The 19,886-nt window shown below is 40.9% G+C and overlaps 1 protein-coding gene across 1 annotated transcript in view; it reads right to left on the bottom strand.

Annotated features, from left to right (window-relative positions):
• The window catches only part of AOPEP (aminopeptidase O (putative)), an 837,890-nt gene that overhangs the window by 713,171 nt on the left and 104,833 nt on the right, over nucleotides 1–19,886 (bottom strand). Inside the window, exon 5 of the mRNA XM_077299600.1 lies at nucleotides 7,868–8,116. Within this exon, the coding sequence (XP_077155715.1) occupies nucleotides 7,868–8,116 (249 nt within the window). The remainder of the gene's footprint in view (nucleotides 1–7,867; nucleotides 8,117–19,886) is intronic.

The following is a 19,886-nucleotide window of genomic DNA, read 5'->3' as shown; positions in this document are numbered from 1 at the left end:
TCAGTCCCGCCATTGATACCTTCACAAAATTAGTGACAGAGGAGTTTAGGCGGTTATCCACGAGACGGCGCTTTGACAACTTGACAAAAGATGAAAGGATAGCTATCTCAGATCTTCAAAGACTGCCTAATGTTGTCTTTAAGGCGTCTGACAAGGGGGGAAATATTGTTGTATGGCCTCAAGAGAAATATGAACGAGAGGCGTTTCGTCAGCTGAGAGACAGGGATACCTACCGCAAGCTCCCCTATAATCCCATAATGTCCTTTTCACGTGAGCTTCAGGGAATCCTCATTAGAGCCCTTGACAACGATCTAATTACAAAACAGGTCCTGGAAGGGTTGACAGTTAAGTCTCCTAAAGTGTCAACTTTTTATTTATTACCTAAAATCCACAAGAATGCTCTCGACCCTCCTGGGCGTCCGATAGTTTCAGGGATCGGTAGTTTATGTGATCCAATATGTCAGTTTATAGACTACTACCTAAAACCCTTAGTGGAAACCCTCCCATCCTATGTACGTGATACTACGGACGCCCTGGCTAGGGTCGACGGCATTTTTGTGGACCATGACACACTATTGGTGACGGCCGACGTAGAGAGCCTGTATACATGCATTAATCACCAGCATGGCATTGAGGCTGTCCGCCTCTTCTTGGGGGCTTCCGACTGGGGCGGCCCTTTTTGTGAATTTATTCTTGAGCTGCTGCACTATGTCCTTACCCACAATTTTTTTGTATTTAAAGATTTATTTTATTTACAGATGCGCGGCACAGCCATGGGCGCGGCCTGTGCGCCCTCGTATGCAAATCTCTTCCTGGGGTCCTGGGAGAGATTTTTATTTGGCGACGAGGGCCCACGGGCCGCCTCCCATGTGCTGTGCTGGCATCGTTATATTGATGATGTTTTTTTCTTGTGGGGCGGGACGGTGCGGCAGCTCAGGGAATTCATGGATGAGTTGAATCAGAATGCTCTTAACATTCATTTAACATACACATTTGACACCAGGAGGGTTAACTTCCTGGATGTCACTTTTGAGGTTGATGAAAGCGGTCACATCCAGACGGACGTGTACCGCAAACCTACCTCTGTTAATGCACTGATTCACGCATCCTCTGCACATAATCCATCCACGATCAGGGCTGTCCCAGTCGGTCAGTTCCTGAGGATGAGGCGGATATGTTCCTCAGATGCGAAATTTGAAAACCAGGCTGCCGATCTTAGGCAACGGTTCTCTGCTCGCGGCTACTCTAATAGATGCATTAAACACGGTTATCAACGTGCTAGAGCCACCCCACGAGGTGATCTGTTACAACCTTCCAGGACCAAGAAGGGGGCAAGTTACGATGGCCCCATAAGATTTATATCGACATTCAATCATGAATGGGGGGAGATGCGTAACATATTAAAAAGACACTGGCTTATTCTAAATGCTGAGCCCTCTTTAGGAGCTACCCTGGGGGCAGGACCATCTATGACGGCAAAAAGATCAAAGAATCTAAAAGACCTCTTAGCCAAGAGCCATTACGTTCCATCCTATGTGAGCCCCTTTGGAGCTACAAGACCAAGTGTGGGATCCATACCCTGCGGTCACTGCCTTGCGTGCGCAAATGTCCTGCGCTGCAATACGTTCAGTACATCCGATGGTACAAAACAATTCGATATTAGACATCGTATCTCATGTGGAAGTACCAACGTCATCTACTACGCCACTTGTGGCTGTTCAAAGATTTATGTCGGTTTAACATCTAGGGAACTGAGAAAACGAGTACGTGAACATGTGCGGGACATTTGCGCAGCAAGGACAGTGACCGATTTTTCCCTTCTTAAAACTATCCCGCGCCATTTTAGGCAATTCCATGGAGCGGACCCTGCATCATTTATGGTGCGGGGTATTGATATGATACAACTGGGAATCCGAGGGGGTGATTATAAAAAAATCCTTGCACAGGTGGAGGCTAGGTGGATTGTGGTCTTGGGTACCATGACCCCCAGAGGACTAAATGAGTCCCTTTCTTTTTCGTCTTTTCTCTGAATGTGCCTATTCCTGGTGGTTCCACCCCACCTTTATTTTGAAGATATGACTCCTATTCTTATCTCCCGGGATCTGGGTGTGTTTTTATTATTTTTTATCTCATTATATTTTTTATATGTTGTATTTACTTGTGTTTTCTTTTATTTGTTGTTTAAAGCAGGAACTTTCAACTGACTCTTTGCCATCTTCTCTACCTGCCAATGCTGGAACCATCTATGCTTGCAAGTGTATTATACACACAAAGATGTGGGACTGTGCCCTATTCAAGACCTTTTGTGGAATTGAACTGCCATATATGTTTTTTGTGTATATTCTTTGGTCTGAGCCATATATGTCCCTGTTTATATGCACTTTTGTTTGGTGCATATAGTGATATTTACACACTGCACGCTTTTATGTTATTCATTGGTGACACAGTGGGGGTGCGCGTGCGCGCTGTGATCCTGGCTCCTGGCTATGTAGCGGTGCGTCTTTATCCTTGTCCGTACGAGCGGGGACTGCTCCTCCTCCCCTCTCGTACGTGATGACGATGACGCCCTGCTCCATTTGCTGAGAGCTTTGGATCCACAGTGCGCATGCGCCGCTACGCTCACTGTGATTGGCCGGCCGGACATCACATGCCGGTTCAAAGGATCATAAAAGGTCCTGGCTGAGCAAACACTACATCCTCTTGAAAAAGCGGGCTCCGTTACCCGCGAAACGCGCGTCGGGGGGCATCCACACCCGGTCCGGTATCTCTGCATCTTGGTTTTAGGTGAGCATCTCATCCCCAACATGATATAGCTGTTGCTAGCATTTTTTTATGGGTTTACGAAGATGCCGTACACATGTTATGCTGATATTGCACTGTGCATTCTATTTGAGAAATCTTAGGTGAGCATCTCATCCCTAATATGATTTAGCTGTTGCCAGCACTTGTACTATGGGCTTATGAAGATGCCATATAACATGTAATACTGATATTGCACTGTGCACTTTATTTGAGAAATCTTAGGTGAGCATCTCATCCCTAATATGATTTAGCTGTTGATAGCACCTTTTACTTTGGGTCTATGTAGATGCCGTATATATGTAATGCTGATAGTGCACTGTGCACTTTATTTGAGAAATATATTGGTTTTTTCAGCAATAATTAACCAAATACTGAGATACTGTGACGCCCTTGGTGTCGTTTTTCCTGCAAAAATTATTTGTGATGATTTGTAATATGTATTTTGGTGACTTATTATAATAAAATTTTTCTATTTTTAGTACACCTGTTTGCTCTTTTTCCTCCTGAAAACTAGAGCTCATCACCCTTAACACACCTTCCCTACTGTCAAACACGGTGGTGGCAGCATCATGGTTTGGGCCTGCTTTTCTTCAGCAGGGACAGGGAAGATGGTTAAAATTGAAGGGAAGATGGATAGAGCAAAATACAGGACCATTTAAAGAAAACCTGTTAAAGTCTACAAAAGACCTGAGACTGGGACGGAGATTTGTCTTCCAACAAGACAATGATCCCAAACATAAAGCAAAATCTACAATGCAATGGTTCACAAATAAATGTATCCAGGTGTTAGAATGGCCAAGTCAAAGTCCTGACCTCAATCCAATCGAGAATCTGTGGAAAGAGCTGAAAACTGCTGTTCACAAACAATCTCCATCAAAAATCACTGAGCTCGAGCTTTTTGCCAAGGAAGAATGGGCAAGAATTTCAGTCTCTCGATGTACAAAAATGATAGAGACATACCCCAAGCGACTTGCAGCTGTAATTGTAGCAAAAGGTGGCGCAACAAAGTAGTTAAAGGGGCCGAATAATATTGCACGCCTCACTTTTCAGTTTTTGAATTTCCACAAAAATTTAAAATAACCAATAAATTTCGTTCAACTTCTCAAATGTGTTCCACTTGTTGTTGATTCTTCACCAAAAATGTACATCTGGTATCTTTATGTTTGAAGCATGATATGTGGGAAAAGGTTGAAATGTTCCAGGGAGCCGAATACGTTCGCAAGGCACTGTACCTACATACAATACAAACATCTAAATACTGATGTACAAGTTTTCACCACTACAGACACAAATATATACATACAGTATATTGTAAGTACACATGCAAATACACATGGAAGCACAGAGGTTGTTTTCTCCTTGGGCATGGATTTTGGAGCAGGAAGCCATTTTCTTCATCAGGTTTTCTGCTTTTGTTGAAACAAGTAGGAGGTAGGGAGGAATGGAGACATTTGTTGGGCTTTTGTCACAAATGTTGCACAATCTAGGCAAGACTTCAATAATATCATGATGTGTGGGGACAATCTAACTGAAGTTTAGCTACCTGCTGGACCTCCTGGACCAGGCATGTCCCCATTTTTTTATTCTGTAAGTTGAGGAACATTGCTAAAGAAAAAAAAATGCATTGCTCTTTACATTTCTGGCAAATTGCCTTTTTACTTTAATGTTTGATATCATTCTACTCGAATACATGAATTTCCACATCAATGTGTGCATGCAGTTTTTTATCAATATCAATAATGGCTTTTCTTTTATTTTCAACGTAAATTGCGTGTGTAGTGTGAAAGAAAGCACCAAGATCAGTGACTAAAAATGCATGGAAAGAAAAACATAGAATGCTAATTTTCCTTGAACTATTTGTACAGTCTTAGTATTTTGACAGCTATATGGTCCTAATCTCAGTGAAATAACCCTTCGTAACAGTGAAAATGGGACTTGTAAAGTGCAGGTTTATAGCGCATTCAATGTGGTTGAATATACTGTATGTGTTAACAGAGCTGGCTAATACAATTTTACTGAAAAGTGTGACAGCTGAGAAAACAGTCAATTTGGCTTTATATTGTCTTTTTCCCATCCTTCCATTGGGGGGGATAAATGTATACAATAGAAAAATTGGTAGGTATTGTAAATCTTTTAGCAAAACTAAGTGCTATTTTGTTACAAAATGTTGAGCAGCTATACCTTTTGTTTTTCTTTTTTCTTGTTCATACCCTAAAAGTGTTTACTTGCATCACTGCGTGACCTACAGAAACTTACGACAAGATTTTAGATATCTTCAGTTTCGATGACATTATAAAGGTATGTGAATGTACACATCTAAGATCTCCTTCAGACACGCGTGTAATATGCACATATTAAAATCGGCTAGCACACGATTATTATTATTATTAATTCCATGGCGCTTTACATGTGAGGAGGGGTGTACATAATAAAAAACAAGTACAATAATCTTAAACCATACGAGTCACGACTGGTACAGGATCAGAGAGGACCCTGCCCGCGAGGGCTCACAATCTATGACAGTTCGGGTGAAAAAAAATCGCAGCATGTACTAGTCTCTTTTGTATTTGATGAGACACATCTATTCAAGTCTATGGGTGCTTTTAAAAAAATGGATCCCATGTGGATCATCCATATTGATTACAACTTTGATGGATACATTGCAAATATTAACATAGGAAACTATTTGTCCTTGTAAATTTTATTTACTGCTGATGTATAAAAAAGGATATCATATACAGTAGATGGAAAAAACAGACATCCGGATGACACACAGATGAAATATGGATGACAATACGTAGAAAAATAGACTTTTTCTCAGGATGAAAATTGGACAATATTCCATATATTCATCAAAGTATCAGTAGTTGGACATGAATAACTTTTATTTTGAAACAATGTCGTGTATCTAAGGTTTGGCCTTAGTTCGGGCTATCATTCATAAAGATGGCACTTTATGCAGTTCGTGCAAAGTATTCTAAATAACACAGCAGTAGTAGTAGCATTCACACAAAATATAGCCTTACAGAACATTGTGACAGAAGCACCTGCAATTTTAGTGCTGGCTAAAAGACAGGAAACTGGATGTAAAATGCAGCTGCAGGACCGTAAGTTTCAAGTAGATGATCAAAAGCAAATTACCACAATGTCCACCATAAACAAGAGATGCTTGTGACATTTATAGAATGAAAAGACTTACTGGTCAAAATTCAGGATGTGACATGGAGTAAATAAACAATGTGCTGCCATTTTCGTCTTTAATCAGTAAAACAGACTTTTCAGCTCACATCAATGATTGCTAGCACATGGGAACATACTTATATAGCCAACATCAAGGATTATGTGTAACCGGAGTATATGGTTTTTGAGAAGATTACTACTGCTCTTCTCTGTACACACAGGGGCTGAAGGCTTAAACTCAATGCCGTCCAAGACTAGCGACATTGTTACAAGACTCCGTTACAGATGGATGAATTGAAGCATGAGGATAAAATTATTCTTCAAATCTACATAATGGCCGTAGTCAAAACTAGAAGACAGAAGTTTAAACTGCCAAAATGAAGCATTGCCTGAAAGAAGCCCTTCTATGTCCTCACATCTCTGTGTAGCCACAACTAGTTAATAGCGGACAATTTCATCTTTATAGTCAAAAAGAGCATGACTCAAGGCAATCGTTGCCAAATATTTCACAGACTAATACTGCAGCTAAGATCCTGATAAAATCACCACTTTATTAATAATTCAGCTGCTGATTAGGAGATCTTTACAAAGGACAAGCACCAAAAAGATGTCCTTAAAAAGGGTAGAAACTGGAGTGACTTGCGTATAACAAATACAAGTTTCTCCAAATATGGCAGCACGTTTCTTTTATCTAAATAACCAGAAATCTCAGGATTAATTTCACAATCTATATTTATAGAGGATGAGCTCTGTTTCTCTGATACAGACCAGTAAAATCAATGCTTCACACAGCCATAGAGTTAAGGATTGTCTTACTAAGGAACCCCTCTCTACAGGACATGCCCTCATTCAACATATCTACATAACAAAGTCAAAGAGTCATCTTAATTTATGGAACACAGCTCTGGAGGAAACACCAATGGCCAAACATGCATTGAGAGCAGCTTAGGTTAACGGTTGGATAATGGGGATTTGCATATATTTCTATTGTTTCTGTATACTAAAATAATTTTAAAGCTGAGGAGTTGTGAAATGTCAGTCAAATGCAGGTCATGTTCCTGTTGAGAGAATTTCTGTGGGAAGTCTTGAAAATATAAAACAGTCTGGGCTGAGGAACGGAGGCTGTTATGTTAGGAGTAAGGTCGGAGATTTAGATGGAACCCAAGTAATAGCGAAACACAAAAGTTATTGCTGTCAATTATCATGTCAGGCTACCCACTGTTCTCAGCATTTCATTACTATAAATGTCATTATGCAGCATGACAACAAGATATAGCTTATTTTCAGTCTATGAAAAACTATTTGGTCAAAAATGAGAAGCAGAAATACCTCTTTATGCATTGGTGGGCACAATCCTATTGAGCTCTTGTGAAATGACATTTAAAGGGAATCTGTCACCGGGTTTTTGCTAATGAATCTAAGAGCAGCATAATGTAGAGGCACAGACCTTGATTCCAGTGATGTATCACTTAGTTTACTGGGTGCATCAGTTGTGACACAATCAGAATCTTGCAGCATGTAGCGGAGCTCAGAAAGCTATCCCACAGCTCTCTATGTACATTGTGCATTGGCAGTAAGCTGCTTATCAGATAAGGAGGCGTGGTCGGACTAGGGCCCAGTCACTGTAGCTGGAGTACAGGCAGTGATTACCTCATGGTGATAAAACGTTTATTGTATCAAAACAACAACAACAAACAGCCTAATAAGTGACACATCACACACATCGCTGAAATCTATGTCTCAGCCTCTAACCCATGTTATCCTCAGATTAAACAGGAAAAACCTGCTGACAGACTCCCTTTAAGTATAGAGAAACAGACAGCTTTTAAAACAGTAAAGAACACACCGGTACACTCATAATAAATGTAAAAGGCGATGGTCTTACCTTGCCATTCCTAGACTGGAGAAGTTAGAAGGCACTATAAGTATATCAAGTCGTGAAAATGGGTGGGTGCCTAGGACTGAGTAGGCTGCCTCAAGGCACTGAGAAAGAACAGGAATCAACATCTGTTTGCATTGATTTTTAAGCACATCTGGAGCAAAAACACGATGAGGTATGCAAATCTGAGAGTGGGCCTCAAGACTTCTATAACGGCAAGGACACTCCAAATGTCTACATGCTTGTTCTGAGGATCTGTTTGGTGGGAAACACAAAAAAGGAGTACTTATCAATATGCTCAGGATCAGAAGGAAAAATGTACACTTTCAGAAATAACAAACATACTTGGTGCATCAATGAATTACTGATTGTTAATATAGAATTGACTAGAAAATGATATACTTATATTAGCAAACTATAGAACCTTATAGGAAATTTGCATGTGTGGGGCTGAGCATCGTATGTAACAACAGCGTTCAATTACTACTGCCAACCATTCAGTATAAGTCATTATGAAAATAGCCAAACAAGTGCCCTCTGACTGGCCTATATTGCAACAACTTTAGTAAAAAGTGACACATTTTCACTTAAAGTGCAAAAACAAAAATGTTGGACTGTATACTATTTGGGTTGGATCATGGGGATACTTGACATTTGGAAGCTTTTGGGAAATCCCATACCAAAGATAACATGTAATTTTGTACCTACATCAGCCTTCACTCTTTTGGCAAACAATCACTTAAGGCTACTTTCACACTTCCGTCTTTATAAAGACGTTGCAATGCGTCGTTCTGTGCAAAAAAGCATCCTGCAAAGTTGCCCGCAGGATGCGTTTTTTTGCACATAGACTTGTATTATCAACGCATCGTGACGTATGGACACACATTCCATACGTCATGCACTGGATGTGTCAGTAATTGGCGGACCGTCGTCACAAAAAACGTTCAATGTAACTTTTTTTGTGTGACGCGTCCACCATTTTCGACTGCGCATGCGCGGCCGAAACTCCGCCCCATCCTCCCTGGAACTCATAATGGGCAGTGGATGCGTCTGAAAACTGCATCCGCTGCCCACGTTGTGCACTATTTTGCACAATGTCCGTCGGTACGTTGGGCCGACGGAAATGTGAAAGAGGCCTTAATTAGAAAACGATTTTAGCAGATCACCTAGGGAATGTCAGAGGAGATAGGTGTTGCGTAAATGGTCGTTCGACCAACAGCTATCTAATGTCTATGATGGCCATTTGACTCGTGATTAGTGGTGAGTGAGTGTACTCGTTGCTTGGGTTTTCCCGAGCATCGTTGCTTGGGTTTTCCCGAGCATGCTCGGGTGGTCTCCGAGTATTTGTGACTGCTCGGAGATTTAGTTTTGTTGCTTCAGCTGCATAATTTACAGCAGATAGACAGCTTGACTACATGTAGGGATTCCCTAGCAACCAAGCAACCCCCACATGTACTCAGGCTGGCTAGCAGACGTAAATCATGCAGCTGAGTCAACAAAAACTAACTCGCCGAGCAGTTACAAATACACCCGAGCGTGCTCAGGAAAACCACAGCAAATTTGTATACTCGCTCATCACTACTCGTGATATTGATGAAGAGAACGATTCTGACTGTTGAATATCCAGAGGAGTGTAGTAGTGGCTCTCTGATAGAGAATACAGGAGTCAAACTGAGCACTCATGGGTAGTGTAATGTTGGGGGGAGATAGCAGTTGGTCAAATGACCATTTATGCGACATTATCTAATGTCTATGGTTGCCTCTTTACTCATGATATTGATGAAGAGAAGGATTCTGCCTGTTGGATATCCAGGGGAGTGTAGCAGAGGCTCTCTGATAGAAAATATATGAGTGAAACCGAGCACTCCTGCTTAGGAGAATGTCGAGGGAGATAGCTGTTGGTCGAAGGACCACTTACGTCACACCTATCTAATGTCTATGGTGGCCTCTTGACTTGTGATATTGGGGAGGAGAAGGATTCTACCTATTGGATGTCCTGAGGAGTCTAGCAGTGGCTTTCTGACAGAGAATACACAAGCTAAATTGAGCACTTCTGTGTAGTGTAATGTCAGGGGATAGCTGTTGGTCAAATGACCCTTTACCCGACACCTATCTAATGTCTGTGGTGGCTTATTGACTCGTGATATTGATGAAGAGAAGGATTCTGCCTGTTGGATATCCAGGGAAGTGTAGCAGCGGCTCTCTAATAGAGAATACATGAGTAAAACCGAGCACTCCTGCTAAGGGAAATGTTGGGGGAGGTAGACGTTGGTCGAACGACCACTTACGTGACACCTCTCTAATGTCTGTGGTGGCCTCTTGACTTGTGATATTGGGAAAGAGAAGAATTCTACCTATTGGATGTCCTGAGGAGTCTAGCAACGATTTTCTGATAGAGAATACACGAGTCAAACTGAGCACTCCTGGGTAGGGTAATGTCGGATGAGATAGCTGTTGGTCGAACGACCATTTACATGACACCTATCTAATGTCTACCAGGACCTTTAGTCTACACATCCAAGCAGATATTTTTCTTCAGATAATTGTATTGTTTTCCTCATCCATTGCAAGAATACTGGCAAAAGATAAAGCAAACTTCTCATTTGATGCTGGGTGTTGCTTTGGCTAGTTAGGGTAACATGACAGATGACTGCATGTGAGCTTGACTAGCACTGTAATCTGAATGTCATAAACTTGGAAAAATCTTTCTATTATGTCTCTTATTCCTTTCTGGCATGCTATCAAAGATTTTAGGGAATTGGAAATGCAATAGTATCCTATCAACAGGGGCAGAAAGGTTGCATACATATTCGCATTAGAGCAAAATTACATTTTTTATTTTGGGACTAAGCAGAATGCTTTTTTTTGGCAGAGCATGACATAGGATTATAAAGTCAACTTGTTTTGAGTACTTGATGGAAAGTCACCAAGCTACTACAGTTGAGCCGCTTTCTTCTTTAATATTATTATTTTTATGAGGTGTGGTCTTTTAAAATTCTTGAGAATGAGGAGTGACTGTTTAAGGATTATCTCTTGTCTACTTAAGATCTGCCCTTTATATATTTAGCTGTGGGATGATATTTTAGACATCCTGGTTCATTCTAAAGCTTTGACAATAAAGGAGTTCTCCTATAAAGTGATTTTGTAATGGTAAGAAATGCTTTAAAGTTTAATAAAACAATAATTACTCACCCTTTTAATTGCCATTCAATCCAGCTGTTTATTACCTGCAGTTAACCACAAGCCAAATATCTACACGAGAGCAGTAGCCAATCACAGATTAAAGCAGTGGACTGCATGAGGCCCTTAAGGACCAAACATTAACTGCAGTGGTCAAATGGACAGAAAGCATGATAGGTCATCAATGTCTGATCGATGTTGATGTGACACCTGGCACCCCATTGAGCAGCTGTTTTCGGTGCCAGTGGCATCCTGAAGTGATCAGTTACAGAGCTAATCAGTCTACTGACAGTGGTCGCGGCCAGGTACCGCACCATCCACCCCCTATTAATTTGAATAGAGGATGGATGTGCAGTACCTGACCATCAGTAGGCAGAGCAACTACCTAGCCGAGCGCAGCTGGCAACAAAAACAGCTGATTGGCATGGGTGCCAAGCTTCGTACATCAACCAATGGGACATGAATGACCTATCCTAAGGATAGGTCATCACTGTTAAAGAAGTGGACAACCTCTTTAATTGGATGACAGACAGTTTTATATTAAGCTATATGACCATTATATTTAGAAGAACAGAACGGTCTGAACAGAGCTTGATTCAGACAAACCCTCTAAAGCTATATACGTTAATGTTTCTAATGATAATATAAGCAACATAAAACTGAAATACCTAAAACAACTTGCTAGCATAAACGGCTCGGTATTTAAGATGACTTATTTTAATATGTTTATGTTCTAATTTTATTTGCCGCAAGTTTCCTAAGACAAATCTATTCTTTCAATTGGATTCTAAAATGAGATCACTCCAGCTGTGTTCAAACAGTGTGACAGAAATGACAAATTTCAAGCACCATTCATGGCTAATGAGTAGGTTTTAATTTTGCCAAAGACAGCTGGTAGCACAACATTACTTATGTGGTATTTTCAGATTTTTACAAAAGACAAAATGTTGCAGAATTATTCACACTCAAGAAATTTTCCCAAACTCATATACTTGACCCACAAAATAAAAAAAAAGCTTGTTAAAGTAGTTACCAGTACCACTAGTGATGAGCGAGTGTACTCATTGCTCGGGTTTTCCTGAGCACGCTCGGGTGGACTCCTTTGTAACTGTTCGGAGATTTAGTTTTTGTTGATGCAGCTGCATGATTAACAGCTGCTAGCCAGCCTGAGTACACATACATATACATATACATATATAAGAAAGACAGCACAAAAAAAATTGAAAAAAAAGGGCTTTAATGCCTGAACGGCGTGGCGACGTTTCGGATATCTTTATCCTTTTTCAATATATATATATTGATATATATATATATATATATATATATATATATATATATATATATATATATATATATATATATATATATATATATATATATATATATGTACTCAAGCTGTCTATCAGCTGTAAATCATGCAGCATGCAGCTGAGGCAATGAAAACTAAATCTCGAGCACTTACAAATACTCGGAGACAACCCGAGCAATGAGTATACTCACTCATCACTAGATACTACGTTTACTGCAACTAAATATATTTGTGGCAATAGGAACTGCCTGAATTTCAGAAAATGAAACAAGGGGGTTTTCATGTGACATTTGTTTGAAATATGGAGACCACATATTGCCAACATGCCAATTTTTGATCAATGCAGTGTACAACATGTTTGTTTGTTTTTTTTTGCACAATTGTGGTGCACACAGTGATTTGCAACAGTTTTTGGTGCAGTATACACCAATAATCATAAAAAATTATAGTAAAAATATGGTCTCAATCCAAGTTAAAGGCATTCCATACATCTTAAAGTGAGTCTGTTAGCCCAAAATTACTATTTAAACCAAGTACAGATGCTCGGGGCACCTTTGGCATGGCCAAATGTTTAACTGCCCCTTCCCAATTGCTTGTTTTGCATTCACAGTGGGGGAAATAAGTATTTGATCCTTTGCTGATTTTGTAAGTTTGCTTACTGACAAAGACATGAACAGTCTATAATTTTAAGGGTAGGTTAATTTTAAAATTGAGAGATAGAATATCAAAAATAAAATCCAGAACATCACATTGTATAAATTATATAAATTTATTTGCATTTTGCAGTGAGAAGTAAGTATTTGATCCCTCAGGCAAACAAGACTTAATACTTGGTGGCAAAAACCTTGTTGGCATGCTCAGATGTCACATGTTGTTTGTAGTTGATGATGAGGTTTGTGCACATGTCAGGAGGAATTTTGGTCAACTCCTCTTTGCAGATCATCTCTAAATCATTAAGATTTTGAGGCTGTTGCTTGGCAACTCAGAGCTTCAACTCCCTCCATAAGTTTTCTTTGTGATTAAGGTCTGGAGACTGGCTAGGCCACTCCATAACCTTAATGTGCTTTTTTTTTGAGCCACTCCTCTGTTACCTTGGCTGTATGTTTTGGGTCATTGTCTTGCTGGAAGACCCAGCCATGACTCATTTTTAATGTCTTGGTGGAGGGAAGGAGATTGTCACTCAGAATATTATGGTACATGGCTCCATCCATTCTCCCACTGATGAGGTGAAGTAGTCATGTGTCCTTAGCAGAGAAACAGCTCCAAAACTAAATGTTTCCACTTCCATACTTGACAGTGGGGACCGTGATCTTTGGGTCATAGGCAGCATTTCTCTTTCTCCAAACACATCGAGTTAAGTTAATGCCAAAGACCTCAATTTTTGTCTCATCTGACCACAGCACCTTCTCCCAATTATTCACAGAATCATCCAGGTGTTCATTGGCAAACTTCAGTGGGGCCTGCACATGTGCCTTCTTGAGCAGGGGGACCTTGCAAGCACTGCAGGATTTTAAACCTTTATGGCGTAATGTGCTACCAATGGTTTTCTTGGTGACTGTGGTCCCAGCTGCCTTGAGATCATTAACAAGTTCCCCCATGTAGTTTTAGGCTGATCTCTCACATTCCTCATGATCAAAGATACCCCACGAGATGAGATTTTGCATGGTGCCTCAGATCGATTGACCGTCATTTTGTAGTTCTTCCATTTTATTACTATTGCACCAACAGTTGTCTCCTTCTCACCCAGCATCTTACTTATGGTTTTGTAGCCCATTCCAGCTTTGTGCAGGTCTATGATCTTGTCCCTGACATCCTTAGAAAGCTACTTGGTCTTATGTGATGCCCCAGGGTCCTGGTTGTCACAGTGGCATTGCTTTCCTCACGGGGAGAGTGATGTCACGCTTGGAAGCGATGAAGGATTAATTTTGACAGGTAATTAGCACAAACAACACCGCTCTGACTCCAGGCCAGAAGGGAGAGTTCTGCACATGACTTCAGGAGAGCTGCTCTCTATGGTTGGGAGGAGGAGTTAGTTGCTAGGCAGTTGGGAAGAATTAGTCAGTTGGTGCCAAACAGCAGACTGGAGCAGTCTGAGGCAGAAGGACGGGTGAGGGGTAGTACAGCCTGAAGTGCTGTAGCTCCTATATAGCGAGATACAGAAGGAAGAACAGTTTGTAGTAAATGTGCCGGAGAGCGAAGCACAGGAGAGTGACAACAGGGAAGAATAGCTGCGACTGGGCTACCTCCCTGAAAGAGCGCAGATACCGGTTACCGGAAGACCGAGGTTGTGTCATACTCTAGGAGGTACAGCAAAAACCGGTAGGACAGCTAGACTACACATAACCTGTCCGCCCTACCACCCAGGAGACACAGTGACACATAGATCCTGGGTCATGATAGAGATCATGTAAAAAGGCTCCAGTCACCTGTCATACGGGTTTGTGTCCCACTTCAATAAAGGACAGAGAGAACTGAGAGGACCTTGCTAAAAAGCCATAGGCAGTAAGGGACTATAACATCACCGTGCTATGAGGAAGGCTTTTAACTCCACCTGGTAAAGCTGGACTCTGAACTCGCTTCCAAGCCGGCTGGACCCTGCCTGTACCTGTGATCTGCTGCCCTGGACTGTGGCTGCCTGAAGTCTTCAGTAAACCACAACTGTGTCCATCGTTCTTTACTGCACCACTCACCATCCTCCATCTATTCACCAGGAGCCCTGGGGACCTACTTCACCTGTGGGAACTTATACCATCCAGCTGCCATAACATCACCCCAGAAGACCCCTTTAAGCAGCGTCGGTCACCCCTGACCAAATACCACAGGTGGCGTCACAAACTTTCTTTATATCAAAAAACAATTTAAAGAGTATCCCTTTAACATGGGCGCCCAGGGTCACGGACCGAGTCGCTGCCGCCGTGACACATCCCTTTAATTATGGGACCCGGTACCGATACCCCACCACCCTGGCGGGGGTTCCACTTATCCATGTTGTAAAGGTTAGAGTCTGACTGATTAATTGAGTCTGTGGACAGGAGTCTTTTATAAAGGTGACTATGTAAGACAGCTGTCTTTAATGCAGGTAAGGAGTTGATTAGGAGCATCTAACTGGTCTGTAGGAGCCAGAACTCTTAATGTTTGGTAGGGAATCAAATACTTATTTTTCACTGCAAAATGCAATTACATTTATAGAATTTATACAATGTGATTTTCTGGATTTTATTTTTGATATTTTATCTCTCAATGTTAAAATTAACATACTGCTCATGCCTTTGTCAGTGGGCAAACTTACAAAAATCACCAAGGGATCAAATACTTACTTACCCCACTGTACTTCTGCCCTATTGTGGCTTTATAAAGCCGGAACTGCCATTCAAAAAAGGGGTGGTATAGAAAGATGAGGAAAACAAGAAGGTGGGGAGATGACTTAAATGTTTGGCCACATCAGATGTGCACCAAGTGCCTATACTTGGCTTGAACTGTCATTCTTTTCTGAAAGACTCCCATTAAAGTTGACATGAAGCACTTTTACCATATAACTGATCTAGAAAAACATATATGCATAGACACTAAAGGTATTTAAATGGATTACCTGTGAAGAAGATAAAACGTGAAAAAATCTTTGAAAGGCGTTTTTGCTGCTTTTTTCTGCTAATTTTCAGCTGCTTTTAACAGTACCAGCACAGCCTATGAGATTTCAGAAATCTCATGCACACACATTGGATTTTTGTATGATCAGTATTTTGTGCTTTGCTGCATTTTTTTTTTACATATAGGGCATGTCACTTGTTTCAGCGGTTTCCACCCATTGACTTGAATGGATGGTGAAAAAATGCTGTAAATATGCAAGGTTGACTTTTCTTGCAGCGTATTTGACGAAGGCTGACGCCGAAACGCGCGTCAGGGCAGGGCGCATCCAGGGGACGTCTCTCACATTAGTAACAGGTAATTATCATGCGGCCTTATTTTGGATTTACTATAAGTCTGTAGCACACAATTATGTCCACCTCTGTTTGATTATGTAGTGGCTGCCTTGACCATTAGCAGTTCTGCACTAGCACTTTATCTATCTACCTCTATATATGAATGTATATACTTTACTATTCTATTGATTTTTATATCGGCTGTGGTATTATTATATGTGAATAATTATTCAGCTACTGTATATGAATTTGCCACTTGATTAAATATTTTATACAATTTTCATATGTTACTACATCATTTTGCAACTTTCTTTGGTATTTTGTTCCCCCTCTACCCCATGTTGCTGAATATCCTCAATAAACATTATTATTTAGCAAATTTTTGGACATTATTTCGTTTTTTTTTTTTTTTCCTTTTTCTTCTTGGAAATTTAGATGTAAACCCAGATATAAGTGCTCAGCGTATAGCACCAGATAAATGCGATTCCAAATGTTATGTAAAATGTTCCCAACACAAACTTCAACTCAAACCACAAAAAAACAAAACAATTAAGGTTCCTCATCTGTCAATGGAAATAGGGGGCTTCCATATTACTGGTAGTGCAAAGACTCTGTAAAAACGCTATTGCTCCTTGCACCCTAAATAAATTCAGCAATTTCTGCTCTCCCAAATCTAAATTCCCCCTTCCTTTCCAATCATCACAGTGTGCCTAAACCACATTTAGCATCCACATGTTTGGCATTTCTGTAGCTATGAGAGCCCACCTAATTTACAGGTGATCTACAGAAGCATGAGCTGGACACAACAATGTACCAGGCATTAAAACACACTGGTGCCTACAATGTACTGGGCACTTGAATGGCAGTTTGTAATTTTCACTCAGCAACATCCACTGCTGCTTGTTTCTGGAAAACACTCATGTAGTACAAATCATGACTACTAGTGATGAGCGATTATACTTGTTGCTCGAGATTTCCCGAGCATGCTCAGGGGGTCTCCGAGTATTTGTAAGTGCTCGGAGATTTAGTTTTTGTTGATGCAGCTGCATGATTTACAGCTGCTAGCCAGCATAAGTACATGTGGGGGTTGTCTAGTTGCTAGGGAATCCCCACATGTAATCAAGCTGGCTAACAGATGTAAATCATTCAGCTGCGGCGATGAAAACTAAATCTTTGAGCACAAAAAAATACTCGGAGGACAGCGTGCTCTGGAAATCTCGAGTAACGAGTACACACGCTCATCACTAATATGTGTGCTGTGAACTATGTCTAGGGTTATATGTGTAACTAGCAGTAGTTAAATATCTGTCCTGAAACTGCAGGCCTCACAAAGGTCACAGCATACATATCTTGAGAAGGCAGACTACTGCCTCCACTCTCGCCAGGAGGTCGTGCTGGGAACCAAGAAAAAGGGAAACATTTGACACCTGAAACTATCTATTTGTGAGAACTTTTACACAGGGAATCTCAGAGCAAATAATATATTCATTGGGGGGAGCTGCCGCCGTCCAATCAAAAACAAGCAATTACGATATTAACCTGAGGGGATGGTCTAGAAATCTGACTTCCAGAGTAAAGCTATAAATTAGGCCTGTATACATAGAATCGTATTCACATGTGGGGGCAGCCTGGGAAGCTGATGTGATCTAGTCTATATTCATCCTACCCTCAGGGAGCAGAAAGCAGACTTCAAAGTTAGCTATTTTATGCAAGCTTTCTCCTGTTTATTTTATACTGTTTTGCATACCTGTATGTCTTATTTACCAACTTTTTATATTCTTTTTATCTGTAAGCACTGAACCTTTTTGTATTAAGGCATAAAACTTTAACAAGTCCTCCAACGTGGTATTTTCTGAAATACTGCCTGTACCACGTGCCACGCCAGAGAGGCAACGGGAGATTAGGGAGGTTAATAAGTGGCTCAAGAATTGGTGTAGGAAGGAGGGGTTTGGGTTCCTGCAGAACTGGGCCGACTTCTCAGTTGGCTACAGGCTCTACGCTAGGGATGGGCTGCACCTCAATGGGGAAGGTGCAGCTGTGCTGGGGGAGAAAATGGTTAGAAGGTTGGAGGAGTGTTTAAACTAGGGAATGGGGGGGAGGGTATTCATTTTATAGGTGGGGAAGATAGTGCTGATAGAGACCTGGGCACAAATAAGGAAGTTGGGGGTGGCGGAGGCATGGGGGGTGGGGTTAGAACAGTTAGTAATTTAAGAAAGAATAGAGGTACAGAGAGGAACATCAAGTGCATGTATACTAATGCCAGAAGCCTCGCCAACAAAATGGACGAATTAGAACTAATGTTGTTGGAACATAATTATGACATGGTGGGGATATCTGAAACATGGCTGGATGAGAGCCATGACTGGGCTGTTAACTTGCAGGGCTATAGCCTTTTCAGAAATGACTGTACAGATAAGCGAGGGGGTGGGGTGTGTCTGTTTGTAAAATCGACCTTAAAACCCATCCTGCGTGATAATATAGGTGAATCTAATGAAAATGTAGAGTCCCTGTGGGTGGAGATAAGGGGAGGGGGAAAAAATAATAAATTACTGATAGGGGTTTGTTATAAATCTCCAAAAATAATGGAAGCAATGGAGAATATCCTTGTAAAGCAAATAGATGAAGCTGCGACTCATGGAGAATGGAGAAGTCATTATTATGGGGGACTTCAACTACCCTGAAATAGATTGGGGAACAGAAACCTGCAGTTCCAGTAAAGGTAATCGGATTTTGACAACTATGAGAGACAATTACCTTTCACAACTGGTTCAGGACCCAACAAGAAGGGGGGCACTGCTAGACCTAATATTAACCAACAGGCCAGACCGCATATCAAATATAAGGGTTGGGGGTCACTTAGGGAATAGTGATCACAAAATAATTTTTCATGTCTCCTTTAATAAGATGTGTAGTAGAGCGGTGACAAGGACACTAAACTTCAGGAGGGCAAATTTCCAACGGATGAGAGAGGATCTTGGTGCAATTAACTGGGACGATATCCTGAGACATAAAAGTACACAAAGAAAATGGGAGACATTTATTAGCATCCTGGATAGGACCTGTGCACAGTATATACCGTATGGGAATAAACATACTAGAAATAGGAGGAAACCAATATGGCTAAATAGAGCTGTAAGGGGCGCAATAAGGGACAAAAAGAAAGAATTTAGAGAATTAAAGGAAGTAGGTAGTGAGGAGGCATTAAATAAATACAAAAAATTTAATAAATTATGTAAAAAGCAAATCAAGGCAGCAAAGATTGAGACAGAGAGACTCATTGCTAGAGAGAGCAAAAATAACCCCAAAATATTCTTTAACTACATAAATAGTAAGAAACTAAAAAATGATAGTGTTGGCCCCCTTAAAAATAGTCTGGGTGAAATGGTGGATGAGGATGAGGAAAAAGCCAATATGTTAAATGACTTTTTTTCATCAGTATTTACAAAAGAAAATCCCATGGCAGCCAATATGACTAGTGATAATAATTCCCAATTTAATGTTACCTGCTTAACCCAGCAGGAAGTACGGCGGCGTCTAAAAATCACAAAAATTGACAAATCTCCAGGCCCGGATGGGATCCACCCCCGAGTACTGCAGGAATTCAGTATAGTCATTG

This window comes from Ranitomeya variabilis, chromosome 1, assembly GCF_051348905.1.
Source record: "Ranitomeya variabilis isolate aRanVar5 chromosome 1, aRanVar5.hap1, whole genome shotgun sequence".
Taxonomy (NCBI): Eukaryota; Metazoa; Chordata; class Amphibia; order Anura; family Dendrobatidae; genus Ranitomeya; species Ranitomeya variabilis.
This window is presented reverse-complemented; position numbering and strand designations above follow the sequence as displayed.